The sequence below is a fragment of the Natator depressus genome, chromosome 3 (genome assembly GCF_965152275.1).
Source record: "Natator depressus isolate rNatDep1 chromosome 3, rNatDep2.hap1, whole genome shotgun sequence".
Classification (NCBI taxonomy): domain Eukaryota; kingdom Metazoa; phylum Chordata; order Testudines; family Cheloniidae; genus Natator; species Natator depressus.
Genome location: NC_134236.1, coordinates 160,409,213 through 160,431,294, shown reverse-complemented (window position 1 = coordinate 160,431,294; position 22,082 = coordinate 160,409,213). Strand labels below are relative to the sequence as shown.

At 41.4% G+C, this 22,082-nt stretch overlaps 1 protein-coding gene across 1 annotated transcript in view; it reads right to left on the bottom strand.

Moving 5' to 3' along the window:
* The window catches only part of NVL (nuclear VCP like), a 70,657-nt gene that overhangs the window by 32,068 nt on the left and 16,507 nt on the right, over positions 1-22,082 (bottom strand). The window contains exons 13-18 of the mRNA XM_074949198.1: positions 19,018-19,288; positions 15,977-16,195; positions 14,333-14,437; positions 12,262-12,324; positions 9,865-9,984; positions 7,128-7,227 (exon numbers count right to left, since the gene is read on the bottom strand). Of these exons, the coding sequence (XP_074805299.1) occupies positions 7,128-7,227; positions 9,865-9,984; positions 12,262-12,324; positions 14,333-14,437; positions 15,977-16,195; positions 19,018-19,288 (878 nt within the window). The remainder of the gene's footprint in view (positions 1-7,127; positions 7,228-9,864; positions 9,985-12,261; positions 12,325-14,332; positions 14,438-15,976; positions 16,196-19,017; positions 19,289-22,082) is intronic.

Genomic DNA, 22,082 nt, shown 5'->3' with positions numbered 1-22,082 from the left:
AGAAGTCGTTTCAATAGCTAAGAATTGCTTTCAGTGCAATGGTATCAAACAGTCCACATTATGCACTTTTATTCTACTTTCCATCTGAAAATCTCAAAGTGCTTTACAAATATTAAATTAAGCCTCACAAGTCCCCTATATGGTAAGTATGATTCCCATTTTACAAAACAGGAGATTAAGCACAGAGAGGTTAAGTGACTTGTCCAAGGATACACAATAAGTTAGTGACAAAGTCTAGTAAAACACTCAGCTCTAACGCCCACCCACTTGCTTTAACTACTAGTCTATACTTCCTCTTACCCCTTTTTTCAGTCACTGGCCCTTCAATGATCCTGAGAACCTGAATGATTACACTTCTGTAATGGGGAAAGAAAAAATTTACTCAATGTTCAAACACACCCCCTAAGGTGGTGCTCAGCATTTGTTTAATCATTTTGGATAACATCCAACCCTTTTCCATAAGTATCTCACGCCACGCAAATTACAAAATGCACTTACACAACAGAGAACATAACTACGTGACAGAGCTACCTAAAGAGCTAGGGCAAGAGTCAACAAGGCTTGTGGATAAATTTAATATACTCAATAGAATGAGACCGGTTACTAATTATTGCAGACCAAAATCCACAATGGTTTCTACAGAATTTTGGAACAATTCAAACCCTACTTATAGCAATATTCTTGATGTTCTTGTAAACTAAGGCCTGGGCTACACCACAAAGTTTAGTAGACAGCATGTGACCAAATGGAAGAGGGCACAGGAGATGCACAGAGTTTTACAGAGTCCCCTGGATCAAGTATATGTACAATAGTTTACCAAAGGGTGACATGTAAAGTCTCTACCAAAAGCCAGTAGCCCACTGATCGCCAATCATTTCAAAATGTATATATGAGTAATATGTACCTGTTCTGGAAACTATGTTCTCAAAGTCTTGAACTTAAGGCAGGTAACCAAGCAGCGATGTATTAAGCAGGTTCCTTTCAAGCAGGAAGTTGCACACACTTATCTCCCTGTCTGGTCACAAAACATAAGACTATCTGCATATGGCGCAAGATGCTAATTAAAAGATTGCAAGGTCAACAAGAGAGGGAGACCATGGGGAAGAACAAAAAAAACAAAACAAAAACAAGGGTGTCCTGTTTATGAAAAAGAACAAAACTGTCCTGATGTATCTAAGGGTACCAAGAGATGCCTGAGATCTTTTACCGAAGAGACAAACTGTCAGCATGTTTTGTCTGGAAAATGCTGCAAAGATTTTGGGTGAGCTAAACTTCAGTAGACAGGAGAGTATCTTGGTAATGATCTAGGCTTTAGAATGAGTGTTATAATTTTATTTTACATGTTACCATTTGTTTCCAATATTCCGACTTGCTACTTCTCAAATCTTTAAGTGTCCAGTGGAATAGGAGAAGGATACTCCAGGGCTATGCTCAGAGATTGGAGCATCCAATTGCTAACATGCAGAGGAACAGTGGAGGCTTGGGGCGGGGGGGGAATGCTTGTGTTGCCCGAGGCCGGTGGAGTCAGGGGGCTGACGCATGACAAGCACAAGGCTTCCTCATGCTAAGGGCAGGTGGCAGCAAAGTGCCTCACAACCCTGGGTACCTCCAAGAAGAGTAACAGTAATGACTGAGAATCACAGTCCTGTGTAGCAGGAGACATTTTACGGCCTTACACACTTGGGTCACAATGGCCCCACTGTAGATTTTCCAACTCCAAAATGATTGCCCAGTGACTGACAGCAATTTAGTGCTGCAAATTTCCAGAGCGTGATTGCCAATTGCTTCTCCACTTTCAATGCTGCTCATTTTGGTGTCCCTGCACCAGAGGGCTGAGGCAACTTGGCACCCAGCCCCAGAAATGTGGCCTTTTGCAGCCGAATGTTCTGCAGCCACTGCTTGCTGTTCCAAACCTGCATTATTATCCAAACCACCGATCAGTGCTCATTTATTGGGTCCAGAAATGGCACTTTGCCACGTGGAGCTGCTTTGTGAACGCCATCAGCAACCTAGCATTTTGGGTAGCGTCCATCACCATCCAGTTGTGCTCAAACACCTCTGCATCACCCTCACCACAACCCCAACTGCAGCAATACACCCTCAAGCTGCACAAATACTAGAGAATTGTGCATCCTGTATTAGCAACAGACAAGAGAATTGTGCTGAGGTCTGCAGGCTCCATGCTTCTGTCAGAGAGATGGTGGATACCGACAAGTGCCGTGCGGACTATGGGAAAGTTTTTTTTAAAAATGGAGCAAAAATTAGGGGATGTGAAAAGTATGATGGGATGTAGAAAGTGGCATGGTGGGAACTTGACCCTATCTCCCACAAATCCCTGGGCCACTTGCTACTGTGCCACAAAGCATAGCAAAAATGTCCCAAAAGGGATCGCACTGGATGGTAGCGCGGGGCACAGTGAGGAACCTACCCAGGGCATGCCACACTTTACATTAAACACAAGCACTCCTAGTGAGTATGGGCCGTGCTGACGCAAGCAGCCAAGTGTACATGCGCCAGAGCAATACACAAACTTCAGGGGCTGTACTTTTTGTCAGCCAAACTTTGTAGTACAGACATGACCGACGTCTTTGATCCCAGATTCTGGGAAGGTAGTGGAGTGAAAACACAGTACAATTATTTGACCCCATCTGAGCTCTAAAGACCTTTACCTGAGATAGCACTCTGCCTCTTTTGCATTCTCTGAATTTCTTGAAATTCTGGGAGCGCTAAGGCTTAATTCTCTTTAGGTTAACTAGACTGTTTGACTTTGGTTCCACATACAAAGGAAAAGAGATACAATTAAGTTTAGGGTATCGAATCTCTGCTATTATGGCAGTAATGAGAAAGATTTAAGAGTTCATCAAGGTAATTTGGTATGTGCAACAAGAACTTCAGAAACATCCTGTATTTAAGGGGAAGCTGGAAGTCCTGTTTCAGAACCCTTAGCATGTGACGCCATCATCATTACAGATTTCACAGGACTGGTGAAGAATAAATCCTTCTCTCTACGTAAAGTAGGAATCAGATAGTTCCTAAGGGCTTTATATTTTAAAAGTTTTTACAAAAGTTCAGTATTTGTCTCCATTACCAACAGCTCTACAGTATTAAAGGAAGTTACAGTCTTACTTTTATGTCTGGGCAATACTGATACTATTAAACTAAGGCCTGCTCTACACACAGATTTTGTACCAGTGTAACTATTTCAGTTAGGGGTGTCATTTTCCCCCCCAAACAATAGTTATACTGGTACAATCCCTAGTGTGGTTGCACTTATACGAGTAGAAAGGTAATCTGTATCTGCATAGCTTATTCCCTTTTGCATATGGGAGGAACTATACCAAGATAAAGAACCTTTATACCAGCAAACTGCATCCACACGAGGGGAGAAGATGTTGCACTGCTTTAACTATACCAGAATAGTTAAAGCAGAACAAACTGTATGTGCACAAGGCCTAAGTAGCAACCATTTGTCCTTTACTATACTGGAGGCGTGATAGTCTGCCATGATACATAGAACTGAAGAGACCTGTGATCTTTCTACCATTAGGATAGTAAGCTAGAATTTTTGGATTCTTGAACAACTTCAAATTGTGTATTCACAGTTGTCTGTTTTCTCTGAGCAATTCCAACAGAGCTTCTTTCAATTCCACAAGAGTCAGAATAATCTATTAAACATTTTGAACTGCATCAGTTTAAGGATCACATCCTAAGTAACTACGTTAGCTCATTTTCTTTGTTTGGTTCATTTCTCACATGAATTCCAGATCTTTTCACCAAATACACTTTAAATAAATGGGTTTTATGCCATGTAATACATTCATCCGTGAAGCCTGATGAGCTAGAGGTCTCAATTTTCCTAAAAACTCATTATTAAATACTTGCTTTGGGCACAAAAAGCTCATTTCAAGGTTCTGTACATACAATAATAGATTTGTAAATTCTGCCAAGATGTCTTCATCTATTAATCCTATTTTTTTCCCAGCTGTAACACATCCAAGAAGTCTAACATCTTCATGCATGTGTTTCTTTCTGCATCCAAAATATTAGCTGGTCATTATCTTTAAGTGATCATACATAAACTGAGTATTTTACACTGTGAAATTACATCCTGCAGCATTCTTTATTCAGTGCTCTATGTATGCATTGTAAGGGAATTAAAGGCCTGATCCAGTGCTCAAGATCTCCCATTGTTGTCAATGGGCACAATGAGGTAACAGCCTCTATGTAATTTAAACAGTCTCCTAGAGAGATGGTGCTAGGGAAAAAAAGTTACAATGTGCCCCCAAGTCATAAGTTCCCTTTTGTAACTGCAAATAATGTACCAGTCATAGAGTGCACTTTTCTAATAGCCTTTGCTTGGAGTTCATTAGCTATACTCAGGATGTACTGATTGTTTCCAGGAGCAGATTCCAAGTACGGAACCTGCCTTGGTGCCCAGTGGATGCACTGCATGCAGGTAACAGCTGATAAATCACTTCAGTTAGACAAAGGAGTAGTGAAGGCAGCTAAGCCCATGGGGAACATGAATATGACCTGAAAAGAAGCCATTAAAGCAGAACTGTAGAAGTATTTGTACTCTTCAGCAGGAAGAAATGCAAACCTGTGCTCTTCAGAACAGCAGCATGTACACTGCCAAAATACCTTCACCCCACAATTCACATTCGGAGGGAGACTGTTCATAGTGAGTGAGAAAGCCCTTTTGGATCCAGATTGCATATTTCATTTCAAACAACAGATTTCCAATATTATTTATCTAGTGCTAAAGGTATGTGGTACTGAACTGAACCTATACCAAGTAAGAGGTTCTCTGTTTGGCGGGATTAACATTGTAGGGGCACAGGCAGATGATATGCCTGTTCTTTAAGTCTGGACATTTGACAATTTACCAGACAAAAAATCGAAAATTTAAAGTGTGCTTTGACAGTTACAGGAAGTTCGATTAATAGATATAAGGTGTGATGGTGTGGTGGAATGCCCCCATTGTCTAATAAGAAGTACTTGCTCAAAAGTTTTCAACAGCATAATAAAACATAGTGCCAAGTGGGGATTACAACTGTAACTGGAGCAGACATGTAGTTTCAAGAGATAGCTGCCCCGACCCCTTTTTGTATGGCTGTGAGACCCCTCTGGAATTACCCCTCCTTCAAGCACTCTCAGACCCAGATTCATGCATGGGAGAGCCTCCCTTTGGGGACACACCAGGGCCTGTGCTGCCCCATCCCTCCACCCAGCCATGAGTTCAGAGAAGAGATACCAGAAACTCAGCTGGCAGGAGCAGAGACAAGCAGTTCCAGAAGGGATCCTAGGGCACCGATGAGACCAGACTGCTTTTTTCAGGTTTTATTCTGGACATTCTTTCGCCTACCTTGACTGGATTTCACTCCATTTCCCACCCTCTCTGTCTCTTTACATCAGCTTTACTCATTATGCCTTGCCTGGTCGCCTTCTCCCCAGGTACCTTATCCCCCTCTCTTCAATGTTCCCTCTCCCTTCCTTTGTCTCTATTTATCTAATTCCTTCGTAACAAAACCCCACTCAAATTAAAAACCACAAACACCGAAAGAACTGCAGAACATACACAGCATTTGCAGACCTTCATATTGTTCATTCTAAGTTCTCTCTCTTTGTACCCACTCTTTGCCTTGTCCATTGAGACTGAAAATTCTTCAGGACAAGGAATGCCTCTTACTCCGATTGTACAATCCCTAGCAGAATGGGACCCTGGCCTCAGTTTGGTCCATAAGCGATTCTATTATACAAATAATGTAATGAGTGAGTTTTAAGAAGTGTCATATTGAAACAAAAAAAGACAGTTTTGTGTGTATTAAGTGGAGAAGCTGTTGCTAGCATATATGAAAATCACCCAGGGTACATCTACACAGCAAGCAGAAACCCATGGCAGCAAGTCTCAGAGCTCGGATCTACAGATTCGAGCTTGCACTGTGGTACTAAAAATAGCTGTGTCAATGTTTGGGCTTGTACTGAGTCTAGGGCACTAGGCTTCAGAGCCTGAGGGTTCAACCCAAACGTCTACACAGCTATTTTTAAACACTGCAGCGCGAGCCCAAATCTGTAGACCTGAGCTCTGAGACTTGCTACCATAGATTTCTGCTTGCCATGTAGACATACCCCAAGATTTCAGGAGTCAACAAACAATGGGGACAGAGTGGTCAGAAACAGAAACATGATGAGAGGAAGGCAACTGATAAAACAGAGCATGCTAGGGTTCTTGAGAATAATTTTTTTTTTTCGGGGGGGGGGGGATGTGAAGAGGGGAGAGAAGGAAGGTTTTGGAGTGGAGAGAGGAGATAGAGGAGATGATATATGAAAAATCTGGTATAATATATACAAAGCCATAAACCTAAACTACACAGATGAGTTGTGAACAATGTAAGCAGAAAGGAGCATGCACTGTGTGCACTATTTTCTAAATTCCAAGGACCTAATTCAAAGCCCACTGAAGTCAATGGCAATTTTTCCATTGACCTCAATAAGCTCTGGATCAGGAACCAACTGAGACAGCTTTATATCTGAACAAGTTAGCTTCATTTCACATCCTGTTATTTGTGACAACTTGGAATAGACCTATGTCTGCATGAAACTTGATCTATGCCAGGGTCTTATTCTGAACAACCACTGTGCTTTTATGTACACAAAAAGGTTAGTTGAAAGTCACCTGACCTCATATGAATATTAAAGAATGCAAACAAAAAATACAAGCAAGACAACACACCTGTTTTAAGTGTCACAGTCAATTAAGCCTTAAAGAAGATTATATAAATTAAGGTTTTAAAACAACCTTCATGTAGAAATGTTTTCTTGACTTCTTTATGAAATAGTGTTTGAGTTCACATCTCCTGCAGTGTTTGCAACCCAAACCTTGCATCATTTTGTTAGTAAATGAGAACCAGAAAATGACTCTTCATTGTTCAAGCAGAGAGAAACATAAGTAGTAAACATAAATGGTGAAGAGTTAGATAGTTAAAGTAGTTTCAGTTGCAGTAAGTTAAGGTGGCATTAGAAACACAAATATTAGTACTTGTTTTTAAAATATACTCTTTTAAACCCGAGAGTCCCTTTGTGGAAAAAAAGCAAGCATGTTTGTTTGTCTGTTTTTTGTTTCTCACCTGGCCTGTTGGTAGCAGCCATAATGAAAACCTGCTGACGATTTTCCAGACCATCCATCTCTGTTAGCAACTGGTTTACCACACGGACACTGGCACCTGCCTGAAAACAATAATGTGGTTCCAGCAAAATTGAGAAAGCAAGCAAGCATGTGAATCATTTAAATACAGAAAAAAAAAGTACTTATTAGTCTTCCAAAATACCACTCCAAGATTATGCTGCTCTCGCAGCACTTTGATCAAGATTCATTCCTGACCACTTCCCTCATCTCCTTTGCTCACCACCAACCCAATTTCATGTGTCACACCACCTTTGCACCTGGCACACATCTATGTAACAGGTGACAAGCCTCCTCCTCCTCCTCATTAAATAAAAAAAAATTAGGACTATGCTATCCTGTGAAGCACTCGCCACTTGAACCACCCGCCATTCTGTTTGTCTTGCTTAAGTATAGACAATAAAAACCACATATACATAGGCTTTGAGAGCCCTGCCCAATTAAACTTCTAAACCAAATACATTTTGACCAGCTCAACTCAACTCATAATTAAATACAGTAGAACCTCAGAGTTAGGAACACCAGAGTTACAAACTGACTAGTCAACCACACATCTCATGTGGAATGACACATACACAATCGGACAGCAGCAGTGACACCCTCCCAAAAAAGGCAGCAAATACTACAAATAGTACAGTACTGTGTTAAACAAACTACTAAAAAAATAAGAAAGCAGCATTTTTCTTCTGTATAGTAAAGTTTCAAAGCTGTATTAAGTCAATGTTCAGTAGCAAACTTTTGAGAGAATCACCATAACGTTTTGTTCACAGTTATCAACAACCTCCATTCCCGAGGTGTTCATAACTCTGAAGTCCTACTGTACTAACATCCCCATTATAGCTACTACTGTTCTAAATTCTATTGTATACTACTCAACACATGCTTTAAACTTACAAGATCTTGGACAGGGATTCTATTAGCGGAAGCAGACTTATAAGCCTCTCAAAGTGGAATCCTATTGAACTTTGCTTTTCATGAAAGTTAGGCCAAGAGCAATGGCTAGAAATATGCCTCTATTAGCAGACAAATGTAAGTAGACATGACAAGGAAGAACAGGTGGAGAGGTATGGTGGGTAGGGGACAAGGGCTCAATTACAAGTGGAGGTTGTTTGGTGATTCTGCAGATGTCTAGTTGGTTGTTTTAAGATTTATAATTTTATTCAGAAATTAAATATACAAAACCATCAACCTGTCCAGATTTGACAGATAATCCAATCAATGGTAGAAATACACACATTATTATAAAAAGCAAATGGAAACACCTAAGATGATAGGAATCCCAACTACGTACCACAAGAATTATAGCTCTGATACTGGAGCATAGTAGGCAAAACAGCACCAGTTTCCTTGAGCTCGATAACCGTAGGACAGGGAGTTCTCAAAATTATGTTGAGGAACTATACATAACTAGGGTCTGATTCACTACTGCATTACTCCAGTTTTATGCTGATGTAATTTCACTGAAACTACACCAATGTAAAAACTGGAGTAACAAAATGAACCAGGCAGGCCCATAGCGTTTATATTGATTTGGGCCCCAAATCCAAGTCCTATAGAGTTCACAGCGCAGGCCTGGCAGGGACTCGTCAGCCTAGCTGTGCTTTGCAACAATATAAATCTCTGCACTTTCTGAAGATGGGGTAGGAACAGGGTACTTAGAGGCAAGCTGCTCAAACTCCCTCCTTCCTACCCATAGGAAGGAGTTGCACTCTACCCAACCAACCGATGACAATGCACAGACACAGTGACTCCGTGGCTACACAGAGGGCATGAAAGCTCCAGGTAGCTGTAGAAAACTTCAAATGGGCTACATCTTTGAACATCTATATAGCAACATGTCTGTGCTCATCCAAACAAAGTTGTGCTCTACACTTAAAATTAGCCTAATTTCAGCCATTGGTGTAGCTGCTGTAGCCCAAATCCCTAGCATATATGAGGAAAGCTGCGATTTGCACTGGTGGAACTCTGATTTCAAGCAGGCATCAACTCCACCAATGCAAATTGCTGCTTTCCTTGTATGCATGGGAATTTGTGCTGGTGCAGCTACACTGATGACTTAAATAGGAGCTAATTCCACATGTGGACAATGCTCAAGTTTCTCTTCCACAAGGCAATCAAGATAGATGGGTTCCTCTGGTGAAGCAGCTATGAAGGCCATATATACCACTCTGCTCCTGCCATAAAACATTTCCTTTATTGGTTGGGCCAGCACAGACGCAGCATACATGACAAAAAGGAGCTTCTGTTCCCATCATTACTGCAAACAGCGTTCAGGATTTGGCCCGATTTTGCAGTTACGACACTAAACTGCAAACTATTTTCCATTATGGCTTTCCAGTGACAAGAGATATTGTGACTCCCAAACTAACATATCTCAATTGGAGGAATTTTCCATAATCCAAGAGCCATTTGCATATACCTATGAGTACAGAGATCAGCAGGAGTAGGTATCATACCCAATTCCATATTTGGTGCTTGCATTTTTACCTTTGGCTTAAATCTATGGCAACCCTGAAATTGAATTATTGTTTCTGGGAGACAGCAGATTTATGTGGCATCTCTACTGAATGGTCTCTGAGGAAGGGGCCAATGAGACAGTATTTGAAAGTTTACACAACACACTCCCCACTCTGAAACCCAAAACCGAGTGAAGTTACTTGTGGAGGTGTTTTCAGACTCACCTCACGGTCTGATCTCCGAGGGCACAAAGCGTCAACTTCATCAAAGAATATAACGCAAGGGGCTGAATTTCTGGCCCGCTGGAATACCTGACGTACAGCACGCTCACTTTCGCCAACATACTGAAATAAGCAAGACAAAGCTCAGTGAAACTACGTGAGACATCTACATGTTGCCTGACAAGCCCAATTTAACCCATAATTTGAGGGTTGCCAGTTCACTCCATTTAAGTCTGCCACATCATTTTTTTTAATTGGGGACAAATTTACATCTGAACTGGTTATCTTTGTGATGTCTCACAGTTACACATGCTCACATTTGATAAAATTTTACATGCAACACAGCTTCAGTGCCAAACAGGCAAGAATCCCCCCCTTTTTTTAAAAAAATTATATCTGTGGTGTTTTGACTAAGAATTAATAGTCAAATTCTTCACTAGAACCTTCATGGATCTTCAGCCGGTCACATCATTTTAGTTATCACAGTCATTCACAGATTTGCATCATCTGAAGTTCATATTGTAATAATATGAATATAGAAAGGAACAATTGAAATAGAAGTGAGAGGTTCACTCAAAAACAGTCATTACTTGTAAAAAAATTTGTTCAAATTCTGAATAGGAATGTTTCATTTTTCCAAAAATGTTCATTTACCATTGTTACACTTGGCAATCATTTATCTTCAAAACTCTCAGAGTTCAGGAGTCAAACAGTTTCTCTTTGCACTTAAGGAGACAGGGATCCCCACTATGGCGGATTTCTCTTTCCCTGCCTAAGGGGATCTCTTTCAGCAGACCTTAGGAACCCCAGGACAATCAATCAATCAAATCCACTGTTTCTAGTTTTACTTCACCCACTACCGATAAGCAGTTAAGTGTTACACTCCTCCAATTCTGCTTTGAAAAACTAAGGCTGAAGCCATTGTGCTCAACACACTTCTCACTTTGAATCAACGGTAGCACATATTAAAATTTAATTACTGTCAGTATTTCTGAGCACTGGGCTTAGAAACACGAGAGACTGAAGCTTCAAACTAGTGTTAATCGTTGATCATAAAAAGCAGTGACATTTAAGCAACATATCTTGAACATAAACATCAGAAAAGATGTCAAAACCTCTATTAAAAGTAGACTGGGAATGAGTTTTGATAACATTTTCAAGCTTGGTTACCTCAAGTTAGTTTAGTAGTTAGTTTGCTTAGGTAGGTGGCCTGATTTGTAGATGTGCTGAGGACCTACAGCTCCCATTAAGAATGAAAATTTTGTCCTTAGTCTTTCTTACATACTGGCAAAGATGCAAGTAACTGGCTACTTCACCAGGCCCCCCACGGCCTCATTTTCTTTACCATGAGAGGTTGTTTGAACTGGGACAGATCTAAGCCACCCAAAATTCTTCTTTCCTCTTTCTAGAGCAGTGGTCACCAACCAGTAGATCGCGATCAACTGATCGATCCTGGAGCCTCTGACAAGTCGATTGTGATCTCCAGCCACTAAAAGTCCAGCGGCACAGTGGGGTTAAGGCAGGCTCCTGGGGCAGAGGGGCAGGAGTCTCCACACGCTGCTCCTGCCTGCAAGCACCACCCCTGCAGCTCCCATTGGCTGGGAACAGGGAACTACGGCCAATGGGAACTGCGGGGATGATGCCCGTAGGGAGGGGCAGTGCTCGGAGCCATATGCCTCCCCTTTCCCACCCCACCCAGAGGAGGGCTGGCTGCTTCCAGGAGCAGCGTGGGGCCGGGGCAGGCAGACAGCATGTCTTAGTCTCGCTGCATCACTGACAGGGAGCCACGCGAGGTAAGTGCCATCCAGAAGGAGCCCGCACTTCTCCCACATCCCAACCCCCAGGCCTGAGCCAGCACCCCGAGCCCTTGCCCCATCCCTGAGCCCCCTCCCAGAGCCAGTACTCTATACCCCCTCCTGTACCCAAACACTCTGCCCCAGTCCGGAGCCCCCTCCTGCACCCAAATTCCCTCCCAGAGCTTGCAACTCGCACCCTCTCCTGCACCCCAACCACCTGCCCCAGGCTCATCCCAGAGCCCCTTCCCACACTCCGAACCCCTTCACCCCAGCCCGGAGCCCGCACCCCCTCCCAGTGAAAGTGAGTGAGGGTGGGGGAGAGCGAGTGACAGAGGGAGGGGAGATGGAGTGAGCGGGGCGGGGTAGGTCCTGGGTTGCACTCAAATTCAAAAAGCGATCTTGTGCGTAAAACAGTTGGAGACCACTGCTCTAGAGAGCCCTTATGGCAGGCAGGTTGCTATAAGAACGAGGAAGAGGTTATACAATGCAATTTTTGTTGTGCAAATTATCATCTGTGTAATGGTTAGGATTCTCACTTGTCCCAGGCTTTAGCCAATAATTCAATGAACAGCAGAGGCCAAGGTGCCATGAGCAAAACACTTACCATATTTAACAGTTCAGGACCTTTCACAGAGATGAAGTTCAGTCCAGACTCATTTGCTACAGCCTAACAAAAAGATCAAGACAGATATAATTCAGCTCCCACTCTTTATCCTCAGTAGACTTTCTGAAGTCTCTGGGGAATCATCATAGTAAAAATAAAAATGTGATTCATTTTCTCTCCTTGACTGATTTGGCAAGATTCCAGATGCTGGCACTGAGCTGGGATATTATTTTTTATCCTGTCCACTGAACTACGAAGACCATCAAGGAAAAGGAGATCATCTGTCAAGACTTTGTCAAAATATACAAAGCTCGTTAGGAGATATACTATCCCTTTACCCACTCCCTAAAAAACAAACACAAACTTTTGGGTTCATCCAAAACAAAAGGGTTTTTAATTTTTTTTTTTTTTTTTTTTTAAGAGAAATGAAAAAGAAAAAAAAAATCATTTTTGGGTCAAACAAAACATTTTGTTTCTGAGGTTTTTAGCCTTTTTTAAAAATAAAACTGAAGTACAATTCAAAAAGAAAGTTATTTCAACCTTTTCAGATCTTTTGGTGGGGCTGAAACACTTTAGGAAATTCAGTACAAGTTCACAAAATATTTCAGCCAACTCCAATGTAGGGTTTTTTTGGCAAAAAACCTTTGTCAGAAAAATTGTGCCCAGCTCTATTTTTAAGGCATTGCCTGCACAGTTCTCATTGACTGATGAGAGCTACACAAAAATTTCAGCCCATAAACAGCGCTCGATGTTCAAAGACAACAACTGGTCAGAAAATTTTGGGTGTTGCAGAGGGAGGAAGGCCATAAGAAATGTAATGCTCCAACAGGAACGCAAGAGCATTTGCAATAGAAGGAATAAGGTAAAGAAAAAAAAAAAGAGAGCACAGCCAACCAGGTCTGATCACACCCCCCACAGTGGAAAATTCCACAGTGATGGGCACCTTATAAATGAACCATTTTCTTTCCTCTATTTACTATTTTATTTTTATAATTTAATTCTTTGCCTTGTTTTTGCCCCACTCAAGTTAAACCATAATTATTTTACTAAGAAACTGAATAACTTCCAAAGAAAATCTTGTACTCCAACTCCTGATGGGGTAAGTGCAGGAGCTCAACTCCTATTATATGGCTGTCAAATATAAAGGGAAGGGTAAACACCTTTAAAATCCCTCCTGGCCAGAGGAAAAACCCTTTCATCTGTAAAGGGTTAAGAAGCTAGGATAACCTCGCCCGCACCTGACCAAAATTACCAATGAGGAGACAAGATACTTTCAAAGCTGGGGGGGGGCGGGGGGAAGAAACAAAGGTTCTCTCTGTCTTTGTGATGCTTTTGCCGGGGACAGAAGAGGAATGGAGTCTTAGAACTTAGTAAGTAATCTAGCTAGATATGTGTTAGATTCAGTTTTGTTTAAATGGCTGATAAAATAAGTTGGGCTGAATGGAATGTACACTCCTGTTTTTATGTCTTTTTGTAACTTTAGGTTTTGCCTAGAGGGATTCCCTATGTTTTGAATCTGATTACCTTGTAAGGTATTTACCATCCTGATTTTACAGAGGTGATTCTTTTACTTTTTCTTCAATTAAAATTCTTTTAAGAACCTGATTGCTTTTTCATTGTTCTTAAGATCCAAGGGTTTGGGTCTGTGTTCATCTATGCAAATTGGTGAGGATTTTTATCAAGCCTTCCCCAGGAAAGGGGGTGTAGGGTTTGGGGAGGATTTTGGGGGGGAAAGACGTTTCCAAGCGGGCTCTTTCCCGGTTATATATTTGTTGGACTTTATTGCTGCCACCACCAAGCATCTAAGGGCAAAAGGTAAAACAGTTTGTACCTTGGGGAAGTTTTAACCTAAGCTGGTAAAAATAAGCTTAGGGGGTTTTCATGCAGGTCCCCACATCTGTACCCTAGAGTTCAGAGTGGGAAAGGAACCTTGACAATGGCCTGGACCCAGTTATTTTCTGTTAGAAGCCAACTGGTCATTCTTACAAAAACATCTACTTCCTTTCTAGGACTCTCTGGTCTAATTTTGGTTCTCTCCCACTTTCCAGTAGTCATATGCATAAACTCCTACCTTTGCCAGAAGTGTTTTGCCACACCCAGGAGGCCCTGCAAGTAGAACACCAGCTGGAGTTGTCAGGCCAAGAGCTTTGAATTGCTCTGGATTCCGCACAGGTGCCTATAAAAAAAACCCAGTTATCCGTGACAGAAATTACTGAATTTTCATCTAACTGCAAACTAGAGCTAAAGCAAAAGGTGCATAACGCTGCACCGAAACTGAACAAGCAAAAATATGGGCATATTTGGAGCTGAAAAATAGGTGAGTAGGTACTGGCTTGTGGAAGCAAATGACTATGTTGTGCATAATTTAGGTGCAGACATTGACTCTAAACAGTTTTATTAAAAACCTATTACTTAAGCCCACCATGAATACCCAGTTTATGCAAAGGCCTGTTGAGGAAGAGGAAACTGCAGTGAGAAATGCATGCACAATTATTTTACAAGTCAGAAAATAAAATTTAGCAAGTTGTCAGAAAAGTCTTAGACCCAAATTCACTCTAACAGTTCAAAACCATAAAATAAATGTCCCCATAAATGTTTCATCATTAACGAAGACCAATTAGATCAACCAGAGAAAGTTAGTTGTATATGTTCATTCATAAAATTGTGAATATTTTACCAGCAGTAAACATCAGATACAACAGAGTTTTCAGAACACTAGAAACAAGGCCTCACAAAATTGGCTATCAGGATCTTAATAAAGACATACAGAACCATGGACAAAATTATGCACTAATACATTCTAGGTACATGTAGAGGGCCCCATGTACCGTGGCTATGGAATTGGCAGTAGAATCTATCCCTTGCCACAGAACTATGCTCTAGAATGTAGGCTTTCCTTTAAAAGTAAAATATTTGCCTAGCCCATATTGTGAAGATAAAATTTGAAAATGTAAAGTGTGTGTGTAAATCAATGCAATTATCCTCTTGAGTTTACAGATATCTTAAAATGATAGCTCAGAGAAGTGCAATCAGGTGTTGTCACCTTTTTGTTTCATAGTTAAATATCATCATCATCATCATCTATTTCACTGGGAGACATGGATCAGCATTCATGTCGCACTCACTGTCAGTAACCAGCAGACCAAATTCGGTCATGAATCCTGGTCACGTGCCTCCTGAGGCAAGTTGCACATATGCTAAGATGACTATTTCATGGCTGGTACTTTCATAGCAGAAGCATCCAGCTGATATGGTTATCCCAAAACACCAAACGGCCTCTCATTCCTCTAGGTACCAAATCCCCAGTTACCCCAACACAGCTGCCAAAACTTCCATGATACTTCAGATGCAGTTATCTATCACTTCAAAAACTCACAACACACCAAAAACTCAACAAGTGTGGGGACAGTGTAAAATAAATTAAATCTCAGAAAAAAAACAGAGCCTGTTTGATTGTATTACAATTCATTTTTATATTAGACAGACATCTCTCTGAATGCTATAATTTTAAATGAAAGTGCAGCAGAATTTCCAGTTTGCTACACCAGCGTGCTGCAGAATCCTGGGACCTTGCCATAAAATTTAGGACCAGTTTGCTGTGGTATACATAAGACCCTGTGTATACGCCCAAAGAAAACATTATGTAAGTTTGACTCCGGCTAGATATCTTAACCTGGCACTGCCTAACAGGACTTTAAACAGCATTCATGCCTACCAGTATTGCCATAGTGAGCTCCTCCCGAATGTCCTCCAGGGCTCCAACATCGGCCCACGTCACATCAGGGACGGTGACAAAGCCTTCTCTCTTGGCAGAAGGCTGCACTGAAGACAGTGCAACAATGAAATCATTCATTTCGATGCAGAGCTTCTGCAGCTGCTCCTCAAGCAGGGGATCTTGCTCCTTTAGCAACTCTAGCAGCCTCTGCAATTCATCCTGAGGGACAGGGCGGTGGGAAGAAGAGACAAAGGACAAGATTTTAAGAACAAATACCATTTTTCTCAGGGTCTTCCCTACAGCCAAAGCCTGTTAAGAGTCCAATGTGGTAACATTCAAGACACAGTGCGTGTGAATTTAACACTGGAGAAAGGTAACAGGCAGACTACCCTGGAGTTTAAATCATTTTATATGTATGTTTGTATGTATATATATACACACACACACACACACACACACCTCTACTCCAATATAACGCAGCCCGATATAACATGAATTCGGATATAATGCAGTAAAGCAGCGCTCTGGGGGGTGGGGCTGCTCGCTCTGGGGATCCGCGCGTCAGCGTGTCTGGCTCCGACACGCTGCTCTGAGTGGCGTGTTAAAGGTGCCGGGATGGGGGCCGAGGGGTTGGATAAGGGGCAGAGGGTCTCGGGGGGTGGTCAGGGGAGAGGAGGGGTTGGGTAGGGGTGGGATCCTGGGGGTGATTAGGGATGAGGGGGGCATCTCTGGAGGGGGCGGTCAGGGGACAAGGAGCAGGGGGGGCTTAGATGGGGGTGGGGTCTTAGGAGGGGTGGTTAGGGGTGGGAGGTCTCCGGAGGGAGTAGTCAGCGGACAAGGAGGGGACAAGGAGCGGGGGGGATACTGCATACACAGTGTTAGTTCTAACAAAAATGATTTGCTGACTATTAATAACGGAAATGCTCAAGGCCAAAGCAAGTTCGATATAATGCGGTTTCACCTATAATGCGGTAAGATTTTTTGGCTCCCGAGGACCGCGTTATATCGGGGTAGAGGTGTGTGTGTATACACACACACACACGTCCAACATGGGCACTGGTAACACAAACTTTCTCCCACACTGCTCTGGAGAGAGTTCTCTCCACGTTGCACATGTAGTTCTTGACCTCTTCTGTTGGGACTGCCAACAAATCTCTCGAAATTCATTAATTCTATTTAAAAAGTTCATTGCTCATAACAGAGAACAAATCACTGGTTCTGCGTAGCAGCACTGGGAATTTCAGCCATGCATTTACATTCAGTTGTATGTAGCCCTTAAAAGTCGATGCTCATTTATAACAAGCTTTCAGTACATTTCTCTGCATCACTGCATCTATTTTTAGGTTCTGTGGTTAAACTGTGCAATTGCTATATGCAATTTCCCGTCACCCTCTCTTGTTCCCCGAAGCTGACCAGATTGGTGTTTGATCTTCAGGCTCTGGGTACCGTGGCAGTGAATGACAGAGAGCACCTTGCATTGCTTAACACTGCCCCATCTGGCAAACTGTGGTCCAGACAGACTCTGAAGGGAGAGGGTGAATACTATGCAGGTCTTCGGCAGGAACAATCTCCCTAGCATTTGGAGTTTAAAGCATTGATTATTGAAATCAGCTCCTTACTGAGAGGCTTTTATCAGAGAATTCCTTGACCAAATAACTCCACCTTGCACCATTAACTCTTCCTCTGGTCCTAACATGGTATGATAATATTAAGGTGGGATGGTAGCTCCAGGATTTCCATTTCAATAGAGGTTCAAAAGGTCTACAAAATTCTGTCTTTTGGTTGCTTGATTTTCCCATAGCAGTTCGTGGAGGGGAAATGTCAGGTGAGGTTCGCTTGACTGTTTCAAAAATGGCCATGCGACTAACATTTTTCTAGTGTCCAACATTTCCTTCAGACCCTTTCCCACCTGCCGCCCCCCCAAAAAACCCCAACTACATCATTTTGAGGGGTGAAACTCAACAGGTGTGAATGCTTGGTTTTTGTAAATTGGATGAATTGCTGTAGAAAAAGATTTTTTTTGTGTTTATTTTTATAATAAGCATATGTTACTGTTGACTGCCTAATGTGGTCCTAGGATACTGTCATCAAAATTGATCTTACCAGTCCCTAGTATACAGATCCCTGAGTGTTTCCCCAATAATCAGGAACCTCTTTGATCATGCTGACATGAGAGTTGCAGCTATTTGCCTTAACAACAACAACCAACAACAACAACAAAATCATCACTCACTCCTAGTGTTCTGGAAACAGGTGAGGAGCATGAGTCATGATTACATTACCCTAATGCAGCTGCTTATTAGAGTCTTTCATCTTCTCTCTACTTAAATTAAAACTACTTTCCTGGACAATACTTATATAAGCAGAATCCGAGTATGCATGTAGAGTTTAGAGTACCCTGAAATATCAGCTCTTAAACCAGAAGCAGTTCTTGCAGAATGGAGGCAGAGAACAACTAATGTGCACAACACATTTTCAGGAAGCTTCCAAGGGCACTACTTAAATTTACAGCAGATGGGTGCTGCTCACATTCAATGGCCACACTGTTTCATCTTGAGACATCCAAATATTCTGACATCAGGCTGCCTGCAAACACTCTGGCTTGAAACAGAGCCCCAGTCCTGCTACACATGCACAAATGACGTTTTCTGCATTAAGCCGTATTGTAGATCCAACTTTTACCCTTTTTAAAATGTTGCTTCCCCAAAATAGGCAATGGTGCCATATAGTAGAGGAGATCAAACACCAATGAGTCATATCAGCTTAAGAGAACCAGACCCATAGTTTTAGCCCCAAGGTGCAGCAAAAAAGTTATAAGAAGTTTTGGTGTCATAATACCCATACAATTTGTACTGTCATTTAGGAAAAGTATATTATAAACCAGATGGATGAAGAATGCTACATAACCATAAAAAATTCCATTAATTTAGAACTGAATATTGCTGTGATCAGAAATGTTTAGTGAGACTGAGTGGGAAGCTCACAAACAAACTGGTTAGTCTTTAAGGAATTGTGAAATGAGTGTAACAATGGATTAATACCTTAGCAGGAAGCTCTGGATGTTTAGTATCCTTTTCCACCAGTGCTTCTGTTCCAGTCTCCAAGCTTTGCTCAGTCATTGCTTCTCCAGCCCGTACACCTTTCCATTTCTGCTCCTCCAACTTTATCAGGACCCTGTTTACTGTACACATAGCTGCTTCACGACAAAGTGCCATCAAATCAGCACCTACATAGCCTGGAGTCATATGGGCTAAATAATGAAAATCAAAAGATTCAGGGAGCCTGAGTTTTCGACACAAAGTCTGTAGAATTCTGTGTAAGAGAAAAAAAATAGAAGTTGCAACTATTTTCCCTCTGATATGAAAGCAAACATCACTGCTCAGAGATTTAAGTCATCTCAGTTCACTTGTGCAGATCCTAATGGTGCAAGAGCCAAATAATTCACACTTAACTGGAGAGTCGCTTAATGCTGAGAGCCACAAAATTAAGCTATATGTTTTCTCCTGACACTCACACTAAAAGAAACCTACAGTATCAGCCAGGTGATGCTCATTTAAAGGTTAAGAGTTTTGCTGAACATATAATCAGCTACAGGTTTTGTTTGATTTAATAAAAAAAACCTAACAAACCAACATTGAATTTAAACTGTCACATGACATCCCAACTGGGTTCCACCAAAACTCAAATGGGTTACCACCCACTCAAGTGTTTATTTGGTTCACATTCCTGCATATGACAACATCTGTTTACATTGTACCTGCTGCATTCTTTACAAGAACCCCGTTTTTGTTTGCAGAACATGAGCAGGCAGATCTAGTTTAAGGTCCAGCCTTAAAAAGGCACAATCTAAGTATGGAGCAGGTTGAAGCACTTCTATATAGCTAATGAGAATAAAAGTGTTCAAGAGAAAAAGATACAGCAGATAGAGGCATAGAGCAATAGTAAGGAATTTCTAGAATGTTGCTCTGGCTGATGCTTGTAAATTCTACCAAGCAATACAATTTACTCGCTAATCCAAGGTGATTCCACTTAAATCACGTCATCAATTATGTTCTTCCCTTTACATTAAAATATTTTTTTTATTAGAACAGGGATACTTTTCCTCTCTTCTAGAGCATTCTCCATGTTAAAGGATTTCCTCCCCAAGGCCCAACAATCGTTCCACCTGAGGACTGCAAAGAATGCTGATAAGACAAATAAAGATGCAAACCTTACAGAGCCATATTATCTTCCAGCAATACAGAAATCTGGGAGAGAGGAGCTAACCTAGTTTTTACAAACAGCAAAGTTTTATTTCAGTAGGGAAATATTAAAAGGCATCACAAACCAGAGAAATGAAATCCACCACTTAAGTGTCCTTTTAAATTTAAAAAATACCAGCCATTTGACTGGACGTCACTTATCCAAGCTGCTAGCACTGTGCTGAAACTTTGAATGGAACAATTTATTCAATGACTATTACCTTAAAAAGTTCAATATGTTTTTCTTTACGCACCTAACAGACAAAACTAAGTATCTTTAGTTTTGATTTTTTTTTTAGTAGCATCAACTCATTTTCTTCCAATTTTTTGGCTCGTTTGACAACCGTTCAAGGGGAGGAAGTGACTCAAGGTATAGAGGTAACAGTGACTGGCTCAGCCTGTGATCTAAGCACTATCATTCCTTCATTTAAGATAATAAAGGCATATTCCTTGACAGTAAAGGTTACATTTTTTATAAGTGTATGATTAGAAGCGGGCATGAAAGCTGCCTAATATGTGCATGCAAATCGAGTTCATATTTGCACAAAGATGTGTATGAGCAAACAAAACCTGCATGCACAACTGATGTGTACACATCTTCAAATAACTGAGCCTAAATGAACAGCACTAGCCACTTAGTACCAGTCGGAAACATTCCCTCTATCTTATGGATTCACTGTATGTTAAATGAAACCCTAACAATGCCTGTAACTTTTTCCTTTATTCTGTTACACTGTTGTCACGCTCCTATAAAGAAGATTGATTTTTTTTTCCATTCTTTAAAAAAAATGCAGCAATATTGGTAGTTCCTGTGGGCCCACATCTGCAGGAACTGCAGAAAACAACAACAATATGGAGGAATGCTGTTAGACTCCCAACTTCAACTGTTCAAAACAATGATCAAGATTTTCTTGTCCAAACAATCTCTCTCACATGGGAGGAAGATTACTAAAGATTCTACTCACATTCACCATTCCTGCTCCTTGAAATGGCACAAGTTGTGAAATATCAAAATGCTGATAAGACAAACTACTTTTTTTTTTTTTTTTTTTTTTTTTTTTTTTAAAGAACATGGTTCATACCTCTGTGTGTTTAGTTAGGACGGGTTATTTGCCATCGAGTCAAAAGGGATTGTAAAAGGAAAGGTAAAATAAATGGCCTAGATGAGGAGCATCCCAAATACCTAAACACAATAGCCAGATTTATAGCAGCGAAGATGCAACTCCTCTGCCTCAACCCTGGTAACACAGCTGTTTTGCCACAGCTGAGAAGAGAGATCAAAATGAACATAAACTATTACAGGACCTCACACGTAGAAAAGTGTTGGTTGAGTGGCCAGAGACTGTGCAGAGGGTCAGCAAAAGCTGACAGGCTGGCAAGGGGACACAGAAAGAGCACACTGCAAGCGGACCAGTTTGTTTTTCCTAACAAGAGATGAGGATTAGCTCAGTTTACTCTTTCCTTACCAGCATTTGTAAGCAAGACACAAGGGCAGGCTTTTCATTGTTTTTACTCTTTTCTCTACAGACTTTGTACCCTTGGGGAATTAATAAATAATCTTGGTTTTGAAGACACTGTTTCTGAATTGTTTTAATCAACCCACTGGTCACAAGTCCCCAGAATGAAAGGGTTTATAGGTGCCAAATGCAGTTGGGCCTATTGCAGTAACATGATTAGGAAACAGGGCAGCTGCAGCCTAGAGATCCACTCTAAGTATAGTTGAGCCACATGGTTCCACTCAGAGTTCGGTGCAAGAAGTCAAGCCTGTCACCTCTGGAGTCTACTCTAGAGGTACTAAAAAGAATCTAAGGTGCAGTTGTGCCCTGTAGCCATGACAGGTGAATACAAGGAGATTCAATGACAGA